Source organism: Mirounga angustirostris, unplaced genomic scaffold (assembly GCF_029215605.1).
Source record: "Mirounga angustirostris isolate CCGP_5_RB_7025 unplaced genomic scaffold, mMirAng1.0.hap1 SCAF_1, whole genome shotgun sequence".
Taxonomy (NCBI): domain Eukaryota; kingdom Metazoa; phylum Chordata; class Mammalia; order Carnivora; family Phocidae; genus Mirounga; species Mirounga angustirostris.
In genome coordinates this window covers 159038553-159060549 of record NW_026991709.1, presented here as the reverse complement: position 1 = coordinate 159060549, position 21997 = coordinate 159038553, and the positions used below count along the sequence as shown (strand labels likewise).

The window sequence follows — 21997 nt, the reverse complement described above, 5'->3', positions numbered from 1 at the left end:
CATGGCTGAGCTGCCTCCTTCTTGTCACTCAGGTCTCAGCCCAAATGTCACCTCCTCCGAGAAGCCCTCTCTGATCACTCTGGCTAATGATCATGATCTGAAATGACATCATTACTCTCTTCGGTGCCTGCATACTGTCTGTCTGCCCCTGTAGAATGGCAGCTCGAGGAGGGCAGGGCCTGGGTCAGTCTTGTCACACTGGTCTGGGACAGCACCTGCACCTACAGGCACTGGGTGACCGACTGAATGAGCAAATGAGTGGAGGACTCGCCTATAGCAGCCTCTGCTCTGAGTACCTCCCAGGCATCAAACCCTCCCGTTTATGCACAGGGGCCCTCTGCAGGGTTCATGGGATCGGTGGGGCCAGGTCACAGTTCCCTTGCCGGGGGGACAAGCCTCAGTGGTTTCCAGCTCTGTGACAACCTTGAGAGGCACGGGGAACCCCTCCTCACTCCAGCTCCCTGGGGTCTTACCACCGAACTGAGGCTCTGAGTCTTCTGAGTCAGCTTAGCGATGCTGCCCTGCAGTTGCCCCCCTTGTGTTCCAGATGCAGCCCTGCCTCTACTTGCCTGTTAGCCTCACCCCAACAGGCCCCCCACAGGTCAGCCTTTCAGGGCTTCAGGGGACAGCTGCTGGGCTGGCTGGTGAGGCTGAGTTCCGGGCCTGGCTCCATTCATTTCTCCCTGTGTGACCTTGAGCAGCGTCATTCGCCTGAGCTTGTGTCCCCCTCTGTAAGCGGGGACCCCTGCCCTCCCCGAGGGCAGTGAGAACTCCCGGAGCTTGTGCACAGGAGCATTGTGGGTGCTCGGGGCAAGGGCGGCTTCCACCCTGCACGTGGCCTCCCTAGCTGACGGCCCCGGTGGACGAGCAGGTGGATGGGACTTCTGGAGCCCACCCCATGACTGTCACTCGTCTGTATGGGCCAGCCGACTGGCCGGGACCCTGCGTGCTTACTTGCGTGGGTGGTCTTGGGTGACCGCGGGATCACGTGTGTGAAGGTACGTGTGAGTGAACACGCGTGTCTGTGACAGTGTGGTCGTGAGTGATTATGTGCATGCGTGAGACCACGTGGGGTGCGGTGCCCGAGGGGCCTAGCCTGTCCTCACTGGCCAGTGTGCGGTAGGTGGGAGCGAGCTCGCCTGCCCCCTCCAGGCAGCCCTCGGGGCAGGAGTCCGCTGGGTCCCGGCTGAACGGGGCTGGCTGGTCGGCCTGAGCCAGAAGGGACTGGTTGGTGTGGAGAGGGGGGGAGCCATACCCCAGGGCAGTTAGTTCCCAGGACTTGGCTCCACTGCTCCTGCTCTAAGTCCCTGGACTAGGGCCTGGGGCTGGAGGGCGGGACCCTGGGCAAGGGCGGGGGAGGGGGGGTGGGGGGGAGGGGAGAGGGGAGAGAGTGGGGTGCAGAGCTTGCACGCTGACTCCCTACCCCCGCCACTGCCAGGGTTGCAGCCCAGCTGCCCCCCACCCCCAGTGGGCTCCTGGTGAGCTCGGGACACTGACCTCCCCGCTGTGTGGCTGCAGGGCTCAGAAGGTTCGTTCAGCGTGCACCCACCCTGTCTGTGCTTGCTGAGCCGGTGAATAAACCAGATGTGTGGAGGAAACTGGAGATGTGCCTGCTTCTAACCCCAGGGGGGCGGCCTCAGAACTGTCCCTGGACCCCAGGGAGGCACGAGTAACCTGTCCCCAGCTTTCAGAGGGGCTCCACAGGACACACCGACCATCCACCCCGCCACTGCTCTCCACTGAGCCATTTCTGACTTTTAGCTTCAGAACCAAATGAATTTCGCTTTCCCCTGCCAAGAATCCAATCTCAGCAGATGGGGCTGCCATGTACCCCCTTTCTGCCTAGTTCCTGAGGGCCTCAGGGCCACGGAGCAGAAACCTTCCTACCCTACTGGACCTGTCGGAGAAAACTAAGGCTCCACAGGGCCTCAGTTTCCCCACTGGGCACTCTAGGGCCACTTACCCAAGGAAGGCCTCCTTCCGCCCGTCTCTGATCAGAGGAGGAGGGCTTGGCTTGCTGGTGGGAGGCGAGGCAAAGACCCCAGGAGAAAGCCGTCCTCCCCGCCTGCTCCTCAGGAGCCAGGAGGAGACCCAGGAGAGAGAGCTGGGGCCCTGGGCACAGTGGGAGCAGGACCGGCTGGTGGAGCAAGCTGGCCAACGGAGGCTGCCTGCCTGGTTCTGTTTCTAGAAGCATCAAACGTAGGGTAGAGGCCCAGAGACAGAGACAGACAAACAGGGAGAGAGACACACTCCCACACGTGCACGCACTCGGGAGCCAGCTGGAGATGGGATACGGGCCAGGCAGCCTCTGGTCTTCTCAGATTCGGACTCCGAATGCAAATTGTTAACCCCAGCCCAGACCGGCTTCAGTTGTCAACTTCCAAACCATCGTGCATGTGTGCATGCGTGCGTGCATGTGCGCGTGCGTGCGTGCGTGTGTGGATTTGCACATGAGCACCTGCAGGTGCAGGAAGTGTCCGTGAGAGCTGATCTGTCTGGAGGGCCTGGCCGTGTGAGCACGAGGACAGATGTCAGGGTGTGGAGTACAGGCCAGATGTAGGAGAGGCGACCTGCGGGTGTCTGTGAGCAAGTTTGAGTGTCCCTGTGCACGCGAGTGTGATGGCCACGCCAGAGCCAGCCCAGGGCTGTAGTGAGGACCCTGGGCAGCCATGACCCCAGCCCTGGCCTCAGCCCTGGACCCCCAAGCCAGGAGCTCTGGCCTGCCCACCCGGGTGCTTTTGTCTGTTTCTGAAGTGACAAGAGACACACAAAAGGGCTTTTAATTAAATCAAAGGAGGGGGAAACGGGCCAGCCGGGCCACTATTATGTTACCCAACGTGAAAATGAAAACTTATTTTTAAAGCTCTGGTATTAATTTGAGATTATTCAGATAGTTAATTAAAAGTGCAGCATGTGTTAAATATTATTTCAACAAAGATTATCATCGGGCCTCCATGTAATGCGATCCACGGGCTTGGGGAGCTTTATGCAAATGCTCTGCAGCCGGGAGGAAGGGCCTGCAGAGGCCTGGTGGCAGGCAGGGCGGGCAGCGGAGGGCAGGGCGCTGGGCAGGCCCACCCGCTCACCTCGGTTCTGGCTCTTGCAAACACAGATGGAGGCTCAGCCAGGCCCCCCACATCCAGGCCTGGGTGAGCAGGGAACCATCAGGGCCAGCAGCAGGACCCCAAAAAGTCCTCCAGATGGCACTTGGGGTGTGCAGGTGTGTGTGTGGGTATGAGCAGGGGGCCGTGCACAGGAGCGGGGACGTGTGTGCTCGTGAGGCTCTCGCAGGTCTGGATGCACGCAGTACCATCTGCACGCGCACGAGCTGGGACATAGGTGGCATGTGTTTGTGCCCTGGCCCATCCATCGGTTACACATTGGGGACTTGCATGTGTTATGCGTGTGCATATATGTCCCTGGGCATGGGGCGGCCGGGGCACCTGTGGGCTGTGCACCCATAACCAGCCCGGAGCCAGTCATGTCACCTCTTGGCATCCCAGTTTCTCCATTTGTAAATCAGGAATAAGAAGAGTACAGGCCTCATAGGGAGGATGAGATGAACATTAGATGGGCTACCAGATGTAAAACATTTAGACAAGCATGTCCTATACGAATGGAACACAAGCCACGGATGAAAGCCATGCACGTAGTTTTCAATTTTCAACAGCTACATTTGAAAAAATACAAGTGAAATTAATTTTTATCTTTTATTTAGCCCAGTATATCCCACATACTGCCATTTCAACATGGGATCAATATAAAAAATGATGAATGTGATGGTTCAGCTTCCGTTTTTCATACTCAGCCTTTGAAGTCCAGCGTGTATCGGACATTCAGCTCATCTCAGTTCAGCTGGCCACATTTCAAGTGGACTTCACAGGCTTTGAAGCTGCTGAGAGCCCTGCGAGCGGAGGCCAGTTTTCCCGGGTTCTGCAGGCGGCTTTCCTGGAGGAAGCCCCCTCGCCGCATGCAGGGAGAGCAGGGGCCTGCGGTGATGTCCCCTCCCCGGGACTCAGCTGCACAAATGGGGGCGGCGCAGCGCTGGGTGGGTCTGAGAGCAGAGTCTTTTAGGCCTGGGAACACTGGAACCGCTAACGCCCTCTGCGCCCCTACCCCTGTCCTTAACTGGGTGCCTGTGCCTGGGTTGTCCCCGTCTTATGCCCTCACACAGGAGTGTGTAACAGGGGTGCCTGCGTCCTGAGAGTACACTGAGGCGCGACCCAGTGCAGCGCCCCACGGGGCTCTGGTCCCAGTCCCCAGACCAACGCTGCGCCCGCGCCACTCCACTGCGCGCTCCCGGCCGGGCCGTCGAGGCGCGGGCCGCTCCTGCCCTCTGTCGGCGCCCAGCGGTAGCGCAATGCTCACCCACCTTAGAGGCCGGGCCGCTTCTGTCCTCATAGGGAGGGCGATGGGGGAACAGCCGTGTGCTCTCTGCCCACCACCGGCACTAGCTTGCCAAGACGCTTCCCACAGCAGGCTTCAAGGCAGGCAACCCTGTTCAGTTTTACAGGTAAGAAGGCTGAGGCTCAGAGAGGGCCAGTGACCCATCGAGGTCACACAGCCGGACTGCAGGGAGGGATTCCAGTGAAGGTCGGAATCCCAGAGTTAGGCACACTTCTGGGAGTCTCACCGGGTTCAAATCCCGGCTGTGCCCCTCATCGCCCTGAGGCAGGTGACAGCTCTCCGAACCTCATAGTTTCTTGGCTGTAAGCTGGGGATGACAGCGGTCCCTCGGCTCTGGGTGGCCATTAGGATTGAATAAGAAGATGTCTTTAAGGTTTTTAGCACATTCCCGGCATACAGTGAGTTCCAATAAATCTATCATAGTCACAGCATCCTGACCTAAAGACCTCAGGGCCTTTACACCTTCTCAGTCACCTGCCAGGAACCCTTTGCCCTGGATCTTGGGCTGAATGGGTCCTCCTCATCCCTAGCCTCAGTTCAAAGTCACCTCCTAGGGAAGGCCCTCCCAGATCATCCCCTCCTTCTTGTCACCCTCCTTTATGCCCTCAGAGCCCTTACCATCCGACATGATCTTCTGTGTTCATGACTTTTCTTGTACCTTCTCTGCTTCCCCCACTGGACTGGCAGTCCCAGGAGGGCAGGGCCTTGCTCATCCTGGCCACTTGCATCCCTGGCCTAGCTCAGTGCCTGGAACTGGGTGCCTGATAAGAATGTGTTGACTGAGGGGCACCTGGGTGGCACAGTCGGTTAAGTGTCCGACTTTTGGTTTTGGCTCAGGTCGTGATCTCGGGGTCATGAGATGGAGCCCTGTGTCAGGCTCCACCTCAGCAGGGAGTCTGCTTGGGATTCTCTCTCTCCCTCTGTGCCTCCCGCTCGTGCTGTCTCTCTCTCTCATTCTCTCTTTCTCTATCTCTAAAATAAATAAATAAATCTTAAAAAAAAAAAAAAGAATGTGTTGACTGAAAGCATACAAGTGCCGAGTCAGGTGGGAATGCAAAATGGCACAGCCCCATTGGAAAACAGGCGGATACTTAGAAAGTCAAACATACACTTCCCACACAGGCCAAACGTTTACTCAAGAGAAAGAAAAACTTAGGTTCACACAGAAATCCATAAATGAATACATCCATAAGCTTTTTCATAATCACCGCAAACTGGAAACGAGCCACATGTCCCTCAGCTCGTGAGCAGACAAACGGGCTGTGGTACACTCACGTTCTGGGATGCCACGCGGCCACCACAGGAACCAACGTGGACACACACGGCACCCGGGATGGAGCCCAAACTATCGCCAAGCGAAAGGAGCCTTACTAGAAGGTTACACACGGCAGGATTCCATTTGTGTGACATTCGGGGTGATGCAAGCCGGGGCAGGGAAGAGCCCAGTGGCGGTGCGAGTGTGGGACAGGATCTAGCCCTGCGACCCCCGGGAGCAGGGGTGGGGTGCAACAGCACATGAAGGATGTTGGGTAGCTACCGTGTATTCTGACTGCGGTGGGGTTTGCACAGCTCTTTGTGCTTTTCAAAACTCACAGAACTGTATGTTTAAAAGGGTGATTTTTACTGTGTGTCACAAACAACACATTTTGAAACCCAGAGTTGTAGACTTTCAGAATCATGGAGCCTCTGGGTCCCACATGCCTTCTGGGGAGGAAGAAGGAGCAGGTGAGTCCTGGTGGGGGCCAAGTTTCCATCTCCATCAAGCTGGGAATCAAAGGAGGGACGACAGGTCCCCACCTCTGAGCAGGACCATCTCCCCAGCGAGCCCCCCAAGCCCCGCGGCAGAGCTTATCGGGGGCAACATACGTACGGGCGGAGGGAGGCCAGGACCATGGAGCCTGAGGGTCCAACAGCCTCTGTCACCTCTTATTTCTCGAGCTGGTGTTGGGGCATGGGAGTTCACTGTTTTATGCGCTGTGCATTTTTTGCATGTTTGAACTCTTTCCTTAATAAACACGACAAATCATAAGCTCATTTAAAAATGAGAACAAAATGGTTTCCAGGGCAGGGTCCCGCCGGCCCCTCCTGCAGCCCTGGGAGGACGTGTGGGTCCACCCACTGGACAGAAGCAGAGACTGAAGCTTGGGGGGTCACCCAGCTGGCTGGCACGGGGCCGCCAGGGACAGAGGCCGGGGGGCTGCACGAGCGTCTGTGGGTGCTGGGCGCCACGGCTTCCCCTGACCACTGTCCCATTCTGCCCCTCATCCCCCAGGGAGATCTAAACCGTGCAGGGGTGTCCCCAGAGTCCTGTTTACATTTTAAAACAGTTTTATTGAGATAAAATTTACATGCCATAAAGCTCCCTTCTTAAAGTATACGATTCAGTGGCTTAAGTATATTTACAAAGTTGTGCAACCATCACCACTAAGTTTAGAACCCCCCCCCAGAGGGACAACATATGTACCTACAGTCACTCCTGTCCCCCCGGATCCCCCTGTCCCTGGCAACCACCTAGAAATTTTCTGCATCTATTGGTTTACCTGTTCTGGACATTTTGTGTAAGTGGAATTATACACTATTTGACCTTTGGTGTCTGGCTTCTTTCACTGAGCATCATGTCCTTGAGGTTCATCCACGATGTAGCATGAGTCAGTACTCCATTCCTTCTTACGGCTGAATAATAGTCCATCGTATGGTTGTTTTTAATAGTTTTGCCTATTCTGGGCATTTCATATAAATGAAATCATATAATCTGTGGCCTTTTATGTCTGGCTTCTTTTTTTTTTAAGATTTTATTTATTTATTTGAGAGAGAGAGCGCAAGCAGGGGGAGCGGCAGGCAGAGGGAGAGGGAGAAGCAGGCTCCCCATTGAGCAGGGAGCCTGATGTGGGGCTCGATCCCAGGACCCTGATATCATGACCTGAGCCAAATGCAGACGCTTAACTGACTGAACCACCCAGGATCCCCTGTATCTGGTTTCTTTCACTCAGCATGATATTTTCAAAGTTCATCCATGTAGAATGAGTCAGTACTCCCCTCCTTTTCAGGGCTGAATAATATTCCATTGTTCAGCCAGACCACATTTATCCATTTGTCATGTGATGGACACATTTTGTTCTGAATCATGCTACTATGAACACGCATGTACAAGTTTTTGTGTGGACGGATGTTTCCAATTCTCTTGCGTAAATAAATATCTAGGAGTGAAATGTCAGGTCATAAAGTAACATCATTGTTTTTTTTTTAAAAAGCCTTATTGAGATATAATTCACATACCGGGCCACTCACTCATTTAAGGTGTATAAGTCAATGGCTTTTCGTATTTTCAGGGAGTTAGACATCCATCAGCACAATCGAATTTAGAATATGTTCATGGCCCCAAAAAGAAACCCTATACCTCCTCCATCCCACCCTCTCTCCACCCTAGGCACCCACTCAGCCGCTTCCTGTCTCTGTGGGCTGGCCTTTTCTGGGCAGTTCATATAAACGGCACCACACACTATGTGATCTTTGTGCCAGGCTTCTTCCACTTAGCACAGTGTTTTCCAGGTTTCCCCATGCGACATGCAAAGGCAGCTCATTCTGCTGTATGATCAGATTATTGCTGAATACACTTCTAGCTCATCAGTCCAGGGGTACACAGGTATACGGTATGCCATGCTTTGTTTATCTATAAACATTTGGGTTGCTTCCACATTTTGGCGGTAACTCTGTGTTTAATTTTTTAAGAAACACCCAAACTGATTTCCCAAGTGGCTGCCATAGAGCATTTAGTGAGTACCAGCTGTGTACCCCTTTCATGCTCACCCCTACCCAGTGAGGCAGCTCCCAATATTAATTTCATTTTGCTGAGGCACAGAGAGGGTGAGACACTTGCTCCGGGCTTCACTGGATCCCAGATCTGTCTGTGCTGTTAAAGGCAGGGCTGCTGTGGTTGGTGTGGGCTCTGGGAACCAGCCCCTTGCTCACACGACCATTAGGGTGCTGGTGGCCTGCAGTGGGTGCCCTGTGATTTCTTTTGTCACCCGGTGCCCCTGGCAGATCTGGCAGGTCCAGAAGGAAGAAACCGTAGGAAGGATCTGGGCATCTGTCCTGGGTTAGCGCAGGGCCCAGTCTCCCTGGGGGCGGGCCCAAGACTCTCAGACATGATGGTGTAGAGATGGGGCCAGGGTAGAGGGTGGGCAAGGATCTATGGGCCTCTGGCCAGGGTGGCAACTCTCCCAGGCCTCCTGGGCGCCCCTCGTCAGGGGATGGGCTGTTCCGAGCTGCCGCAGGTCCTTGGCAAGGGTTCAGGAAACTTTGGTCCAATTTTTGGTCAAAGGACCGAATGAACAAATGAACAAAGCCAGCAGCCAGCAGCGGCCTGAGACATTGCAGGGCGTACAGGGCGACAGCAAGGGACCCAAGGGCCCGGCTGTTGGAGGTGGCAGTCCTGCTCTGCGTGGTTCTGCTCAGAGTTCTGGGGAGTCAGCGGGGAGGGGGTGAGATGCCGGCCTGGGGGCATTATCCCAGGACTGCCCTTGTCCCAGGGCCATGAGGACAGGTGGAGCCGCAGGGCCAGAGGGCAGAACCGAAACCCACCAGAGCATCTCCGAGAGACAACCGTGGCCCCGGGCGCTTGGTGCCGTGCTGGGCATCTAGTCTTTGTGACTCTGCGGAGTGGCTGTTTTCTCTCAGCTGTCATCGGCCGGGGTGGTGTGGAGGGAGCGCCCTGTGCCTGGAGGTGTGTAAAGCGAGGCCCGACCGGGAGGGATGCGCCAGTAGTGGGACCCGGCCCTCTCCAAGTGACCCAGGCTCAGAGTCGCCATGCAGGCTGGGGTCCTGAGCACGTGGGGTGTGTGTGCAGGTGGGCTGGGAGGGGAGTTCTGAGGCTCCCGTCGGGTTGGGGAGAGAGGCCTAGGCCGCCAGGCAGCCCAAGAGGAGCGCGCTGGCCCCTCTGACCATAAACATGCTCTCCCTCCTCCCGGTGTGCGCCTGGGGTCGCCCAGAGGTTACCCCCAGGAAGAGCCAGAGGCACGATGGCCAGATCCGGGCCGTTCGGAACCAACGGGCTGCGGCCGCCCTCGGCTGACTCGGGCAGAGCAGGGCCGGGCGCAGACGCAGGGCCCTGGGGGCTCTCAGAGGAGGGCCCACAAGCACGGCATGGCGGGTCTCAGAGGCCTTCCGGCCGGGAGCCCCATCCAAGCGCCCGGGGATCCTGGAGGCCCCGCTCAGGGTGTACAGAGCACAGCTCCCCCCGAGCACTAGCCGAGACGAGATCTCAGAAGACCACAGGCGGGGCGGCACGCTTCCTCCCAGCTCTGCTGTGGGGCTGTTCCCATGGGGCCCCTGGAGTCAGGAGTTGCCCCACCTGCGTGAACAGGGTGTGGGCCTGGAGAGGGCAGAGGCAGCGACGCCCCCCGCCCCCCCCGCCAGTGCACCCTGCTAGGGACAAGGTCTGAGGACGCCACGCTGGCTCCTGGGGGCACACGTGCGGTGGGCTCACTTGCTGCCCTCCTCTGGCTCTGGCTGGTGTTCTGACCCCCCCAGGATTGGGCAGGCCTCTCCGAGGGGTGGTGCTAGGGCAGCCAGGCCTGGAGGGGTACCAGGGGCTCCTGCTTTCTGGAGCCTTCATATGTGGCTGTGCTTGGGAGTATCCCCAGGGAGGGGCGCAGAGGTGGGGGTCTGTGGGGGCCCGGGCCGAAGAGGACAGGAGCATCTCCTGAGCTCCAGCATGTATACCCCCTCCAGGGAGGTCCTGTGTTAGTTCCGGGGGGCTCCGTTAGCTTCGCTGCCCGCGGTGGCAGCAAGAGGCCAGTGGCTCTGAAGAAGGAGCCACCAGGGAGAAGGGGGGTGTGGGGCTTCCCCCTCCCCCCCTCAGGGACTCTCCTACCCAGTCTCTCTGTGGCTGTCTGGACACCAGACCCTGCTGGGGACCAATGAGTCACAATGCACACCAGCCTGCTTTGAAGCAGGGAGTAGAGGTGCTCTTCAAAGGTGGGCTAAGGCCTTCCAGGCCCCACAGCACCATCGCAGAGCCAGAAGCCCGAGGCTCAGAGAGGCCCCGAGTCCGAGAAAGGCAATTTGGGCCGCTCCTGGGCCGGGGTGGGCGCACAGAGGCCTGGAGGCTGTCCCCTCGGGGCTGTGGCAGCCCCTCTCCCTGCCAACGGGGGCTGTGCACAGGTCCAGGCCCCGAAGGCCGCCCCACCCCCAGCCCACCTGCCGGGGCTGAGATTTCTTCCCAGCAGGGGCTGTTCTCCTCTGTGCAGTGAGGAAGGAAATTGCAAATTAATCTTTATTTCCATCTTGGAAGAAAACCTTAATTCTCCGCATTGAAATGATCCTCGTCATCCCAGGGAATCAATTATGGGGTTTAATTGCAGCCAGTCCTAGCCAATCAGAGCAGGACCAACCCGCCGGGGGTGCCCCCCCCAGTCTCCCCCCCCCCCGCCCCCGCACCTCTCTCTCCTCCCAGAGCTGGTCTCTGTCCAGTTGCCCCTCCTCCAGGGCCTAGGAGCCTCTGGGACTCTATCTCTTTGTCTCTCTCTCTCCTCTGTCTCTCTTGGTGTCTGTCTCCCTCTTTTCCTCTGTGTGTCTCTCGCCGTGTCTCTGTCTCGGTCTCAGCTGCCCCTCCCCTGCCCCCAGCACCCCCAGGTCTGACAAGCCCCCTGGGGCCTCCTCCCGTGATCAGTCCCTGGCCCCAGAGCCGCAGCTGTGAGGGTAGGGTGAGTTATTGGCCTGGCCGCATCTCCCTGGGGCCCACACTCACCCAGAGTGACCATCCCTGGCCCCACAGGTCACAACATCCCAGGCCACCCTTCCAGTCCAGAGTCACGGTGAGCTCTGTGCTTGGGGATTTGGGTGGGGGTCCTGAAATGGGGTGGGGGCAGTGGGGACCCCAAAGATCTGGGGCCAGGGAGACGCCTGGGCCTTCAGGGCCGGTGCTGCTCCAGGTGAACCTGGGGGCAGGGTCCAGCAGGGAATCGGGGCAGCCACAGAGGAGTGTTGGGGCCTCATCCTTCAGACTCAGGACTGCCCGGAGAGCTGGTCTTCAGGATAACAGGGCCACGTGGTGTGTGTGACAAGGAGCCTGCGTGACTCCCCTGACCGCCACACCTCGGGCCTCACAGAGCTCTGTCCCTCGTTCCTCTTTAATTCATGGCTAATACACCACATGATCTCTTTGAGCAAAATGAAAACCTAAAAGGTAAGGCTGGAGTGCCCTTTCCAGCGGCCTCTTAGGGACAGCCACCAGTTAGTTGTCAGTTTGGAGTGCGTCCTTGCTCACCTTTCTCCATGCACTTGAACACGTAGACCTGTGTCCGCCGGGCACACGGCGTACTGCTTTACGGCATTTCTTTTAAGCGGCGAGCGGCTCAGTCCACAGGTGTCCTATTGCAACTTCTCATGTGTTTGGGGATCGAGCCACAGGATTCTTGGAATTCATTCCACCCTATGCCACCCACCGCTGTCCGGGGGGCCAGTCCACGCCGATGAGTATGTAGTTTGCTTTCCCTGCTCTTCCTCCTTGTGCACGCACACGGGTGTGTGGTCCCGCCCACCGGGCACTAGCGTGTTACAGTTACTCGATGCGGCAGCGGCGGTGCGGATGTCCTCTCCTAGGATCACGGGTAAGCGTTCCCATCACCCCACCTCTTCACCCACACGCTATAATCAGACTTTCCCGTTTTTACCAGTTTGATCAATGCAAAATGGCATTTTCTTGTTGCTTTACTTTGTACGGGATGAAGTCCACGGCTGCCCGGGATGTCATGGGGGAGGGCCACAGGTGTCGCCTGGTCTCGGGGCCCAGATATGGGGTGGGGAAGGGCAAGGTAAAGGGAGGGGATGGCAAAGGCCGTGAAGTAACCCTCGACTCGGTGCCTACGCGTGTGGCCTTCCGAAGTCTTGCAGCAGCCCCGAGGCAGCGATGATAAGATCCCGTGTTTCAGGAAAGCTCGCTGGAGAGGATGATAGTCAGAGTGGGCAGGATCGGGAACCACGTCTGGCTGACTCTAAGGCCCTCTAGGCCTCATTCAGGCTGGGTGTGAGGGACACACGTGTGCACAGCCTCACACACGTACACCACACACCTGCACACAGACTCCCCAAAACCCATGCACGCGGCTTTGCGGACACCGTGTGCAAGATTCACCCACACCTCTGCATGCTCCAGAATCACCCAGTGTGTACCAGAGAGCACCTGCCTGTGCCTTCACACGGATGTATGCACGTGGCCTGGCCCAGAGATGGGCTCAGACACCCCTGTGCAGGTGACCCGGGCTGCCAGGCGCACGGGTGTGCAGGCCTCCCCACGGGTGCCCCAGCCTTGCGTCTGCCCCAGCTCCAGTACACACTGAGTTGTGCAGATGCCCCTACAAACCTGGCCTATTCAGGACGGCCCAGTGGTCAGGCGGAGACCTCCCTGCACACACCCCCTCCCAGGTTCACCAGTCCTCGTTCATAGCTCAGCCTCTGGGCAACTATTAACATATTTGCTCAGGGATCTGTGGTCTTAACCAGCAGCTTCCGAACTGCACTTACCAGGTTTGCCCGGGGAGGGGGAGGGACGGGCTGAGGGCCAGTGTGGGGTGGGGGTGGGGTAGGGGTTGTGGCTGTGACTGTCTGATTCCATTTCTGTCTTCCGTCTTCTCCAACTCAAGGACCTTTCTCTGTGATCCTGGGGGGCTCCCGTCCCCTCAAGAAGGCCTGGGGACCAACTCTGAGTGCACTTAGGGCCCCATGCAAGGCCTGCATCAGCCAAGGGCGGCCCCCCCCAGGTCATGCCTCCCACTGATGAGCTTGCTGTGAAGGCTGGCCTCACGCATTCTCCCAACAGAGTCAGCCAGCACTTATGGGGCACCTACTGTGTGCCAGGCTCTGTTCTGGCCTCTGTTCACTGGATGTAGCAGTGAAGCAGAGACAGGCCCGTGCGGCCAGGAGCCTCATGCTCTTGTGGGGGCGCGCTGCGATAACCAGGGAACCAATGAGAAAGAGCCCTGCAGGTAACTAAAGAGGGGCCGTGGATGAGAGGGAGGTCACTGGTCCCTTCTGAGATGACACCTGAGTGGAGAGGAGCCAGTGGGGCAATGTCGGGCAGAAGGGCGCCCCTGGCAGGAAGAACGACTGGTCCTAAGGCAGGAGAGGCCCACGTGGGTGACAGCAGCAAGGAAGGGGCCGTGGGGAGTTAAGGAGGGGGAGTAGGGGACGAGGTGGGAGGGCCACCACCCCACTTCCTGCAGGGCAGCAGTGCTGGGACGGAGAGCAACCCTGATGGGCAGTGGGTGGCTCCCTGGCTCTGGGGGAGCAACTCCTCAGGGGCACATCCTCACTTTCAGAGCCCAGCCCGGTGATTCGTGAGGACACAACTTTATTGGTACCTGCTCTTCCCTCACTCACTCCCTCTCCTGCTGGTGTTTCCTGGGGCCATCCCCACATGACCCACCCCCGAAGGTCAAGGTTGCCGGGGACACACAGGCCAGGCCAGTAAAAACAGCAGCGACGGAACCAGCTCCATTTCCGGGGATGTGCTCCATGGCAGGGCCCCATGGGGATTCGATAGGGACTAACCCATCCAATCCCCGGCAGCCACGAATGCACGAGGGTGGGGCACCCGGCCACGGGCTCTAGGTGCTGCGCCAAGCGCTGGGGATGGTGGTGAACAAACGCACAGAAACTTCTGTCTCTGGAGCTCATGTTCCCGTGGGGGACGCTGACAACAAGGGAGGTAAATAAGCAAGATATTTGGTGTGTTAGAAGGTAGTAATCATTAGGGAGAACACTAAAGGAGGGATGGGGAGTCTAGGGGGTGACCTTTACAGAGGTACCCAGACAGGGCCTCACTGAGCAGGGGGAGGGAACAGCAGGTGCAAAGGCCCTGAGGTGCAAGGCCAGTGGAGCTGGAGAAGTGGGTGTGGGGAGGGTAATAGGACAGGAGGTCCAGGAGGTCACAGGGCAGGCGTGTAAGCTTTACCCTGAGGGCAGTGGAGCTCTGGGAGGGTTTTCCACAGGAGAAAGGCTTATGACAGGTGTGAACAGCAGTCCTCTGGCCGTCCTCTGGCTGGCGTGAAAGCAGACCACAGGAGGGAGGGCAGAGCAGGGGACCAGTGAGAGGTGCGGGCCTGTGTCCGAGCCACTGGCGTAGGGTGAGGAGGGACTGACTCTGGGTAGGTGCTGAGGCTGACTCCATGGGACCTGCCAAGGAGGGTGTGAGACAGAGGGCCGCTCTTGCTATCACCAGCTTTCGGATGGGAACACAGGCACGAGTAAGTAGCTCAAGGTCACGGTTAGTAAGTGGCAAAAATCAGTATATTTTTATATGAAATCTGCCTTTCGAAAATGCTGGCAGTAAAAATTTTTTAAATGTCAGGGTCGTGTGGAAGAGACAAGAGCCCACCCCAGCCACTGTAGTGGTGTGCTCCGTTGGCGTTGACGAGCCAGGGCTCCGGGGGCACAGTGGGTGGGCAGCCGTGGGAATCCATCCAGAGCCAGGGTGCTGATTTGTGCTGCACCCTGCTGGGCTGCTGAGGGAGGCGGGCAGATGTGGCTGGTAGAGCATCCCAGGCCGGGGGGCAATTGTGTGTGTGTGGTGGGGGTAAGGGCTGGGGGGTGCCCAAAGCCCCACAGCTGAGATGTGAGTATTGGCTATGGGAAGACTCCCAGAGAGGGCAGGACTGGGATCCATGGGTACACATGGGCATACATGGGCTCCTGTATGTCTGCAACTGGGCCCAGGACCCAGAGCATGTCCCAGACTGGCGAGAGTCACTGCTGACTGATCCTGCTCATGTGCACTTTATGAGTCATAGACAGCAACCCAACTGCAACAGCCTTCAGCATCAAAGAGAATTTATTGCCTCACATAAACGAGAGGATAGGCTTCAGGCATAGCTGGATCCAGGTGCTCAGTGGATGCCTTCAGGAATCTGTTTCTCTTCATCTCTCTGTCAGTCTTCCTCAGTGTAGATGTCCCTCTTTTGTGGTGTAAACTTCACTCCCTTCATGGTGACAGGATGATAATAGCAGCTTCAAATTAATATCAACCAAGTCAGCAATCCCAGCTGGAAAACAGGGCCTTGTTCCCAGGGGCTCCAGAAAAAGAACCCAGTGACATGCCCAGCCCCCACCACCCCCACATTTTGGAGGTGTGGAGGAACCCTGCCTGGGATCCTGGAACCAGTGAGACCTGGGCTTCTGTGCCTATGACCTGCTGAGGGACTGTCCCCTCCCTGAGTCTCCTCCCTCATACCTATGAAGTAGGTACAGCCATAGTGCACAGAGAATGAGGACAAAAAGATGCAGGAATTGTCTTGGGAGGCAATGGCACCATCTGGGAAGGTGCCTCAGTCACCTAGGGGAAATGAGGGTGAGGATTCGCGAGAGAAAGCGTGTGGCACACCCTGCCATGCCCACCCCACTCTGTAACAGCCCCCGCATCCCAGAATCCTCTCTTTTTGGCTGGATCATTGCTCTTTTTTTTTTTTTTTGGGAAGTGAGGATTTATTAAGAATATCAAGGTCCAGGGCTTTTTTTTTTTTTTTTTTACCATATACCTCAAAAATTGGTTTTATCCCCACAAAAAAATCCGTATCATTTAAAACTAGATATTCAAAGTACATGGCTAACATTTTTAGCTAATCAACTCTTCAGTGCTGATCCTAGAAAACAACCTTCAGTGGGTCTTTGAATAATGGAACAAGACAATGTTCGGCCATTGATATGAGTGATGTAGGTAGTCACACCTTTAACGTTCAAGCCACAAGTTGTGAAGTTTGGAAGGGGTGAGGTCTACTGTCCTGCATTATCAGAAGTTGTATTTTCAGTGCTAGTGGGTTGCACGTTATCTGCAAGGTTGTGTGCGTGCTCAAGAAACAAATCTTTCAATACACTTAATTCCTTAGTCAGCAATTTATTTTTTGCTTCCAAACGTTCATTCTCTTCTTTGAGCTGATTCACTCTCTGCAGTGTATCCTGTGCTTTCTGCTTGCTTTTCAACCGGCTCTTTTTCACAGCCATGTTGTTCCTCTCTCTGTGCTGACGATACTCATCACTGTTGTGATCCATGGGCGAACTCTTTTTGCTTTGCTTGCTTGGGGGCACGGCTTTGCCTCCTCCCCCGGGGCCAGCAGGCACCAGCTGAGGAACCTGCTGTAAGCCGCCAGCATGAGCCTGAGTATGAATAACACTTATTCCCGGAGTACTGTTCCGCTGGGCTATCTTGCTCATTTGGGCACTCTCTCTTGCTGACACAGAACAGGCAGAAATGACGGCAAGGTGATCAATGGTTTCCACACTAAGCTGCCAAGAAATCTTCACATGTACCTGCGCCTCCAGCCCGCCCGCCCCCAGGCGGCCTCCACTCCGAGCGGCCCCACGCGGCGCGGCGCGATGGACCCAGGCCTCGCAGCCCGCCGGATCGTTGCTCTTTTAGGGGCAAGCTGGGCCTGGAAGAATGAGCAGAGAGGAGAATGGTGGGACAGGAGCTCTGGGCAGACGCACGGCATGGCGTGAGCTAAGGTGTGGCGGAGGGAAGAGGCTGCCCCGAGGCAAGGGAGCCCCGAGGAGCTTGTTTGGAGCTCTCTAGGGCTGCGGTGGGCCTGGTGAGCGGGCAGGGGAAGTGGGGGCAGGGTGGGGCAGTTGGCCTGGCAGAAGGTCCTGCAAGGTGACCTCAGGCCTGGCCCTTCCTCTCCAGGTCAGGGTCTCCCCCCGCTGCACCGTGAACAGCAGCGGCCCGGATGCCTTGGTGAGGGCTGCTGGCTGGGAGAACAGTTGGGGGGACCCTGTCCAGAACCAGCAGCCTCAGTGTTTCCACCCGAGATGTGGGCACCCCCAGGACAGGGCCTCTTTCCACTACCTTCCGGCCACCGGGAGATGCTTGTCTGTTTTATCAGTGGCACCCCGTGACTCTGACAACCGTCTCTCCTTATCAGCAGCCCACCCGGCTGTCCATGGGGTGACAGGCGCCCCACTGGCCAGTGTGTCCACACTTAGACCCCCAGTTCCAGGGAACTGCACCGGGACCAGCGATGCGCTGGGACCCGGGCTGGGCATGTCATTGTGTCCAGGGCCGGGAGTTGGCAGCGGCCATGTCCCCCACAGGGTTCCGAGTGCTGGGGGGCTGAGGCAGAGGACCAAAGCCTCCCCCTGCCTCAGTTTCCCCTTTGTGAAGGAAGTCCAGGAAACAGGGGTCCCCAGAGCGGTTCCTTGCCTCCCAGCCCATCCCTGAGCCAGGGGGCAGCGGTGCCAGGAGGGCCAGGGCACCACCCTCTGAGCTCCGGCCTCCTGTTGCAGCTCCACTGTCCTTTGAGCCTCTTCTGCTCTGGCCATTGGCAGCCCTCTGCGAGGGGAGCCCTGAGGCACCGAGAGAGGAGGGGCTTGTTTGACGCCCCGCAGGGAGACAGGCAGAGCATGAGCAGACCTGACACCAGGCCCTGTCGGGCAGAAGGAGCACTGAGGGCAAAGGCCCGGAGAACGGGGGGACCCTCAGGGGACACTGGCTGGGCCTCCATGAGCTTGGACTCAGCCCAGGGGAGGCTCTGGAGCCCGGCTACTGGGGGACCCCGAGGGCCTGGGTGGTGGCGTGGCTGCGTTTCCCTGCGGCCTGCTGGACACGGAGAACTAGCGAACTGTGGCTGGTCGGTGCCTGTCACCTGCCCCACCGGCCTGCGGCCTGTCTGATGAGGGCGTGAGCGGCTTCATCTCAGCATGCCCATTACACAGCAGTCCTGCCTGGCGCCCACCCATGCCCCCCTGCCCCAGAGCTGTCTGGCCCGCTTCCTCTGGGACCCTGCCTGCGGCCCCCTCCCCAGCTGCCCCCCATCTGGTTTTCCTCCTCCCTCTCCTGCTCCTCTGCCTTCTCTCTGGGCTCCCCTGCCACTGCCTGAGCCTTAGGTGTGCCCCCCACCCAAGGGCTGTGGAGGGCAGACTCGGGGGTCCACACCACGCTCATCAAGGGGTCTGGCCCAAACCCGGCCCTGCTGCTGGGCTCCTCTCTTGGTGGGCCCACAGTGGGCCCACTGACCCCGCAGAGGCTGGCCAGGCCTCCTGGGTCCCCTCCCTCCTGGCTCCCTCTTGGGCCCAAGCAGTGCCAAGGCCAGCAGAGGACTTCATCTCCCGATCATTCCCACCCTGCCTCCTCCTCCCCAGCTCTACTGAGCCCCCGCCCCATCCCCTCACCTGGCCTCGTATGGCATGCCCTTCCCGGCCAGTGACCTCATGCGTTCCTCTCCCTGGATGCAGGTCTCCCCCACATGGATCTGAGCAGGTCCCTCGTGATGCTGGTGGAGGTGGAGGCGGAGGTGGTGTTCTTGGGTGGGGGTGAGGTTAGTGGTTGTACGATGACAGTCTAGGGACAGCATAAGGACCTGGCGTGTGACGTCCTGCTTGGGTAGTGAATTGGGAGGACACAGGATGGGTCAGCTCTGGCTTCTATGGCCTGGCCTGGACTCTGGCTCTGGAACCCTTGGGAAATTTGGAGCTCCGGGGGGAGGCCTGGCTCCTGCGCCCCACCTGGCCTGCCCCCCACCTGCCTTTCTGCTTCCAAGCCAGGAGCCTCTCAGGGCCCTGTCAGCCTCTGAGGGAACTTAAGAGGTGGGGTCAGGAGGGGGCCCTCAGAGGCTGCAGGGTGGGGGCGGACGGGAAGGTGTGATCACAACTTGGGGGGGCAGACACTGGGGTGGACAGGCAGGGAGAAAGGATTCGAGGAGAGGGCGACCCGACCTCCACTGGTGCCCTTTGCAGGGACCGGCCCACGGAGCCGCACTTCCAGCCCACCCCTCCGACCTGCCCCACCTCAGCGGGCTGCCCAGCAGGGCTTGTGCGGGGCAGGCTCAGGGCCCCGGCCTCGGGGTGTGGCAGCTGGGAGGAGAGAGAGGGATGCGGAGACCCGGAGACAGGAGACAGGGGGTGCTGGAGGGAGCGGAGGCGGACCTCGCGGGGAGGCAGGCGGCCTATGTGCTTCTGCAGGGACCATCGGTCTCCCCCAGCCCAAATGGCCCGGCCCCAGGCACCCTCACCGGCCACCTTCCTTAGCTCGGTGGGGCTCAGCTGGGCCCGGGGAGCTGAAAGGACCCAACCTGGGGAGGGAGTGGGGGTGTGCAGGTCAGGGGAGGAGAGGCTTGGCCCCCCGCAGAGCAGGGTGGCAGTTAGCCCTGTCTGCTGGGGACTGTGCTGGAAGCCTGGAGGCTGAGGGCTGAGTCTGGGGGGTGTCCCTGGAGGGGCCAGGCAGGTGGCTGAAACTGGCCCCTTGCCCCAGCCTCTCCAGGTCAGCCTGGGTTCCCAGCTGGCCTTTATCTGGAGCCCCAGCTGTGGCCACGGGAAGTGGCCGTTTCTCTCTGCTGTGCTGTCTCCTCACCAGACCCGGTGATGGTGATAACATGGGAGGGCGTGGGGGGATTGAGCAAATCCCTCGTGGTGGGGCACACGGGGAGCTCCGGGGTGCATGACCTCTGACCTGCTGGCCCTGCGGGGGGTGGGGCGCAGGGCAGCCTGTCCTGCCTGATGGCTGCGCCGCACACAGGAGGCTGCCGAGGCGCAGGGGTCACAGGCCACACTGCGTGGGCTCCAGGCTGCCCGCACCCCACTGCATCCAGGGAGCAGGGGGCTGTGACCCCAGGGCCCGGCACACGGGAGGTGCTCAGTAAATGTGGAATGACCAACTTTGGGCCTCTTCCCAAATCTATCCCTGTTCCCAGTTTCCACCCGCCTACGCTGGATCCCCAAACTTTCCCAGAAGCCCTTTTCTTCTTCCCAGGGCTCAGCCTCACCCCTTCCCTGCTCCTCGGCCAACTGACAACCAAAACCAATCCTGCGAGCCTTCCTCCAACCCTGTGGTCTCTGCCCCTCTAGGGTGAGGGGCCCTGACCTCCAGGCCCTGGACATTCAGAACTGGCATGATGTTGGGGCCAGAGGGGTCTCCTGAAGCCCAGATCTGATGCACTCTCCCTGCCTACACCCGGCAAGACGACTGGCAGCAGGCTTCAAGGCCTCTGGCCCCACTCAGCCTGCCTCCACAGTAGCCTCCTTTACTTCCCTGGCCCCCACCACTGGCTCTCAGCAAGCGAATGGGGCTTGGACAGACAGAGGAGCCCAGGGTTGGGGTCAGCTGCTCCCCGAGGGAGCACAAAGCACCTCCCACCCCACCGTCCCCTAGCTGCCGGCCGCTGCCTCCCCGCGATCAAGCCCCCGGTGCTGGCTGAGCTCGGCTAATTAATGGCACGACTCTGTTATCAGCCAAGTGCTAATTACTCTTTTGAATCAGGGCTGCCTGTGTGGAGGCTCCTGGAGGCCTGGCAGGGGCTGGGGGGAGCCAGGGAGCCTTGACCTCATCCGTCTTCACACAGGCCCTATCTAGTGCTCTCCTCGAGCCTCTGCTGGATGGCACCCCTCCTCCTCCTGGTGGACTCCTACTCTCTCTTCAAGACCTTGCCCCAGTGGCCCCTCAGGGAGAGGCCTCTTCTCACCTGTCATGGCCACGGAGGACGACATGGCTAACCTAGGAGTGGAGAGGCTGTGAGCAGGACTGGCCTTGGTCTCCAGAAGGGGAGCCGGAAATGCTAAATCCCAGGTAAAGGCAGAGGAGGCAGGGAAGGCCTGAGGCCTGGATCAACCCGAGGGTGAGTTGGCACTGAGAGGGTCCTAGCTCAACTTGAGGGGGCCTCTGGGTCCCCAGAATGGGGGCAATGAGCCCCATTCCCATCCCACCAGGTCCTGGGAGCCAGGCCCCACTGACTCAAGCCCCTGTGGCCCAAGGGACAAACGTGTCACCACCCTGTGCACACTGGGCCTGATACCCTTCTTCTTCACCCCATTCCCACACAGACACACCGGAGAGCCACAGCCTGACAGACTGCCCTCCCTGAGCACACACGGAGATACACACACACCCAAGACACCAAGATCCACGCACACCCCAGCTGTCGACAGCCACAGATACCTGGAACACAGACCCACGCCCAAACACACACCCACACACGCACGGGCAGGGCAGGAGGCCTGGGAGAACAGAAGCTGCCCCTTCTTCTGCCCCGGGCCCCCAGGGCTTCCCGTTTACGAGACTTTATCTATCAAAAATATATTAACCCAGAAGCCTGTTTCCATCAGAGTCTCGATTCCAGGGACATTTCCAGATAAGCCTTATCTCATTGCTGGTGCATTAGCCCTGCTGGTCGGGGGCCTGCCAATCACGGCCGCCCCTCCTGCCCCAGCCCGTGGCAGGATGCCTGCCCATGACTTCATTCTGTATGGGCAGGCGGCAGGGGGGCGGGGGGGGAGTTGGGCGGGGCACTGCTGCCCCTTGCCCCCCACCCCATCCCTCTGCCCAAAGCAGGGCCCCAGAAGTCACCTCTTTCCAAGGACACACCCAAGGCCTGAGGCAAGGGACGTGGGGATGTCTGGAATCATGCAGAGCCTGGATTCAAGTCCCAGCTCTATCTGAGGCAATGGGCTATGGTCAGCCGAGCCCCAGTCCCTACCACCTCCCACATCTACAGTTGGGGCAATGCTTCCCAGACCACCCCTACGGGTAGAAGCGCAGGTTCAGCAAGTTGATGTGTGTGAGGATGGCTGCAAGAGGCTTGCATTCTCTTCTATAGCACCTAGAGCTGGCTGGGGA

General features: G+C 58.7%; 1 protein-coding gene across 1 annotated transcript; it reads right to left on the bottom strand.

Annotated features, from left to right (window-relative positions):
• Positions 1-15224: 15224 nt before the first annotated feature.
• LOC123862974 (CCAAT/enhancer-binding protein gamma-like) lies at positions 15225-19570 on the bottom strand. The gene is made up of 2 exons (XM_064591225.1): positions 18562-19570; positions 15225-16829 (listed from the first exon to the last, which is right to left on the bottom strand). Exon 2 carries the CDS (start codon positions 16609-16611, stop codon positions 16174-16176), a length of 438 nt encoding a protein of 145 aa, XP_064447295.1. The 5' UTR covers positions 16612-16829; positions 18562-19570; the 3' UTR covers positions 15225-16173.
• Between the last annotated feature and the right edge of the window lie 2427 nt (positions 19571-21997).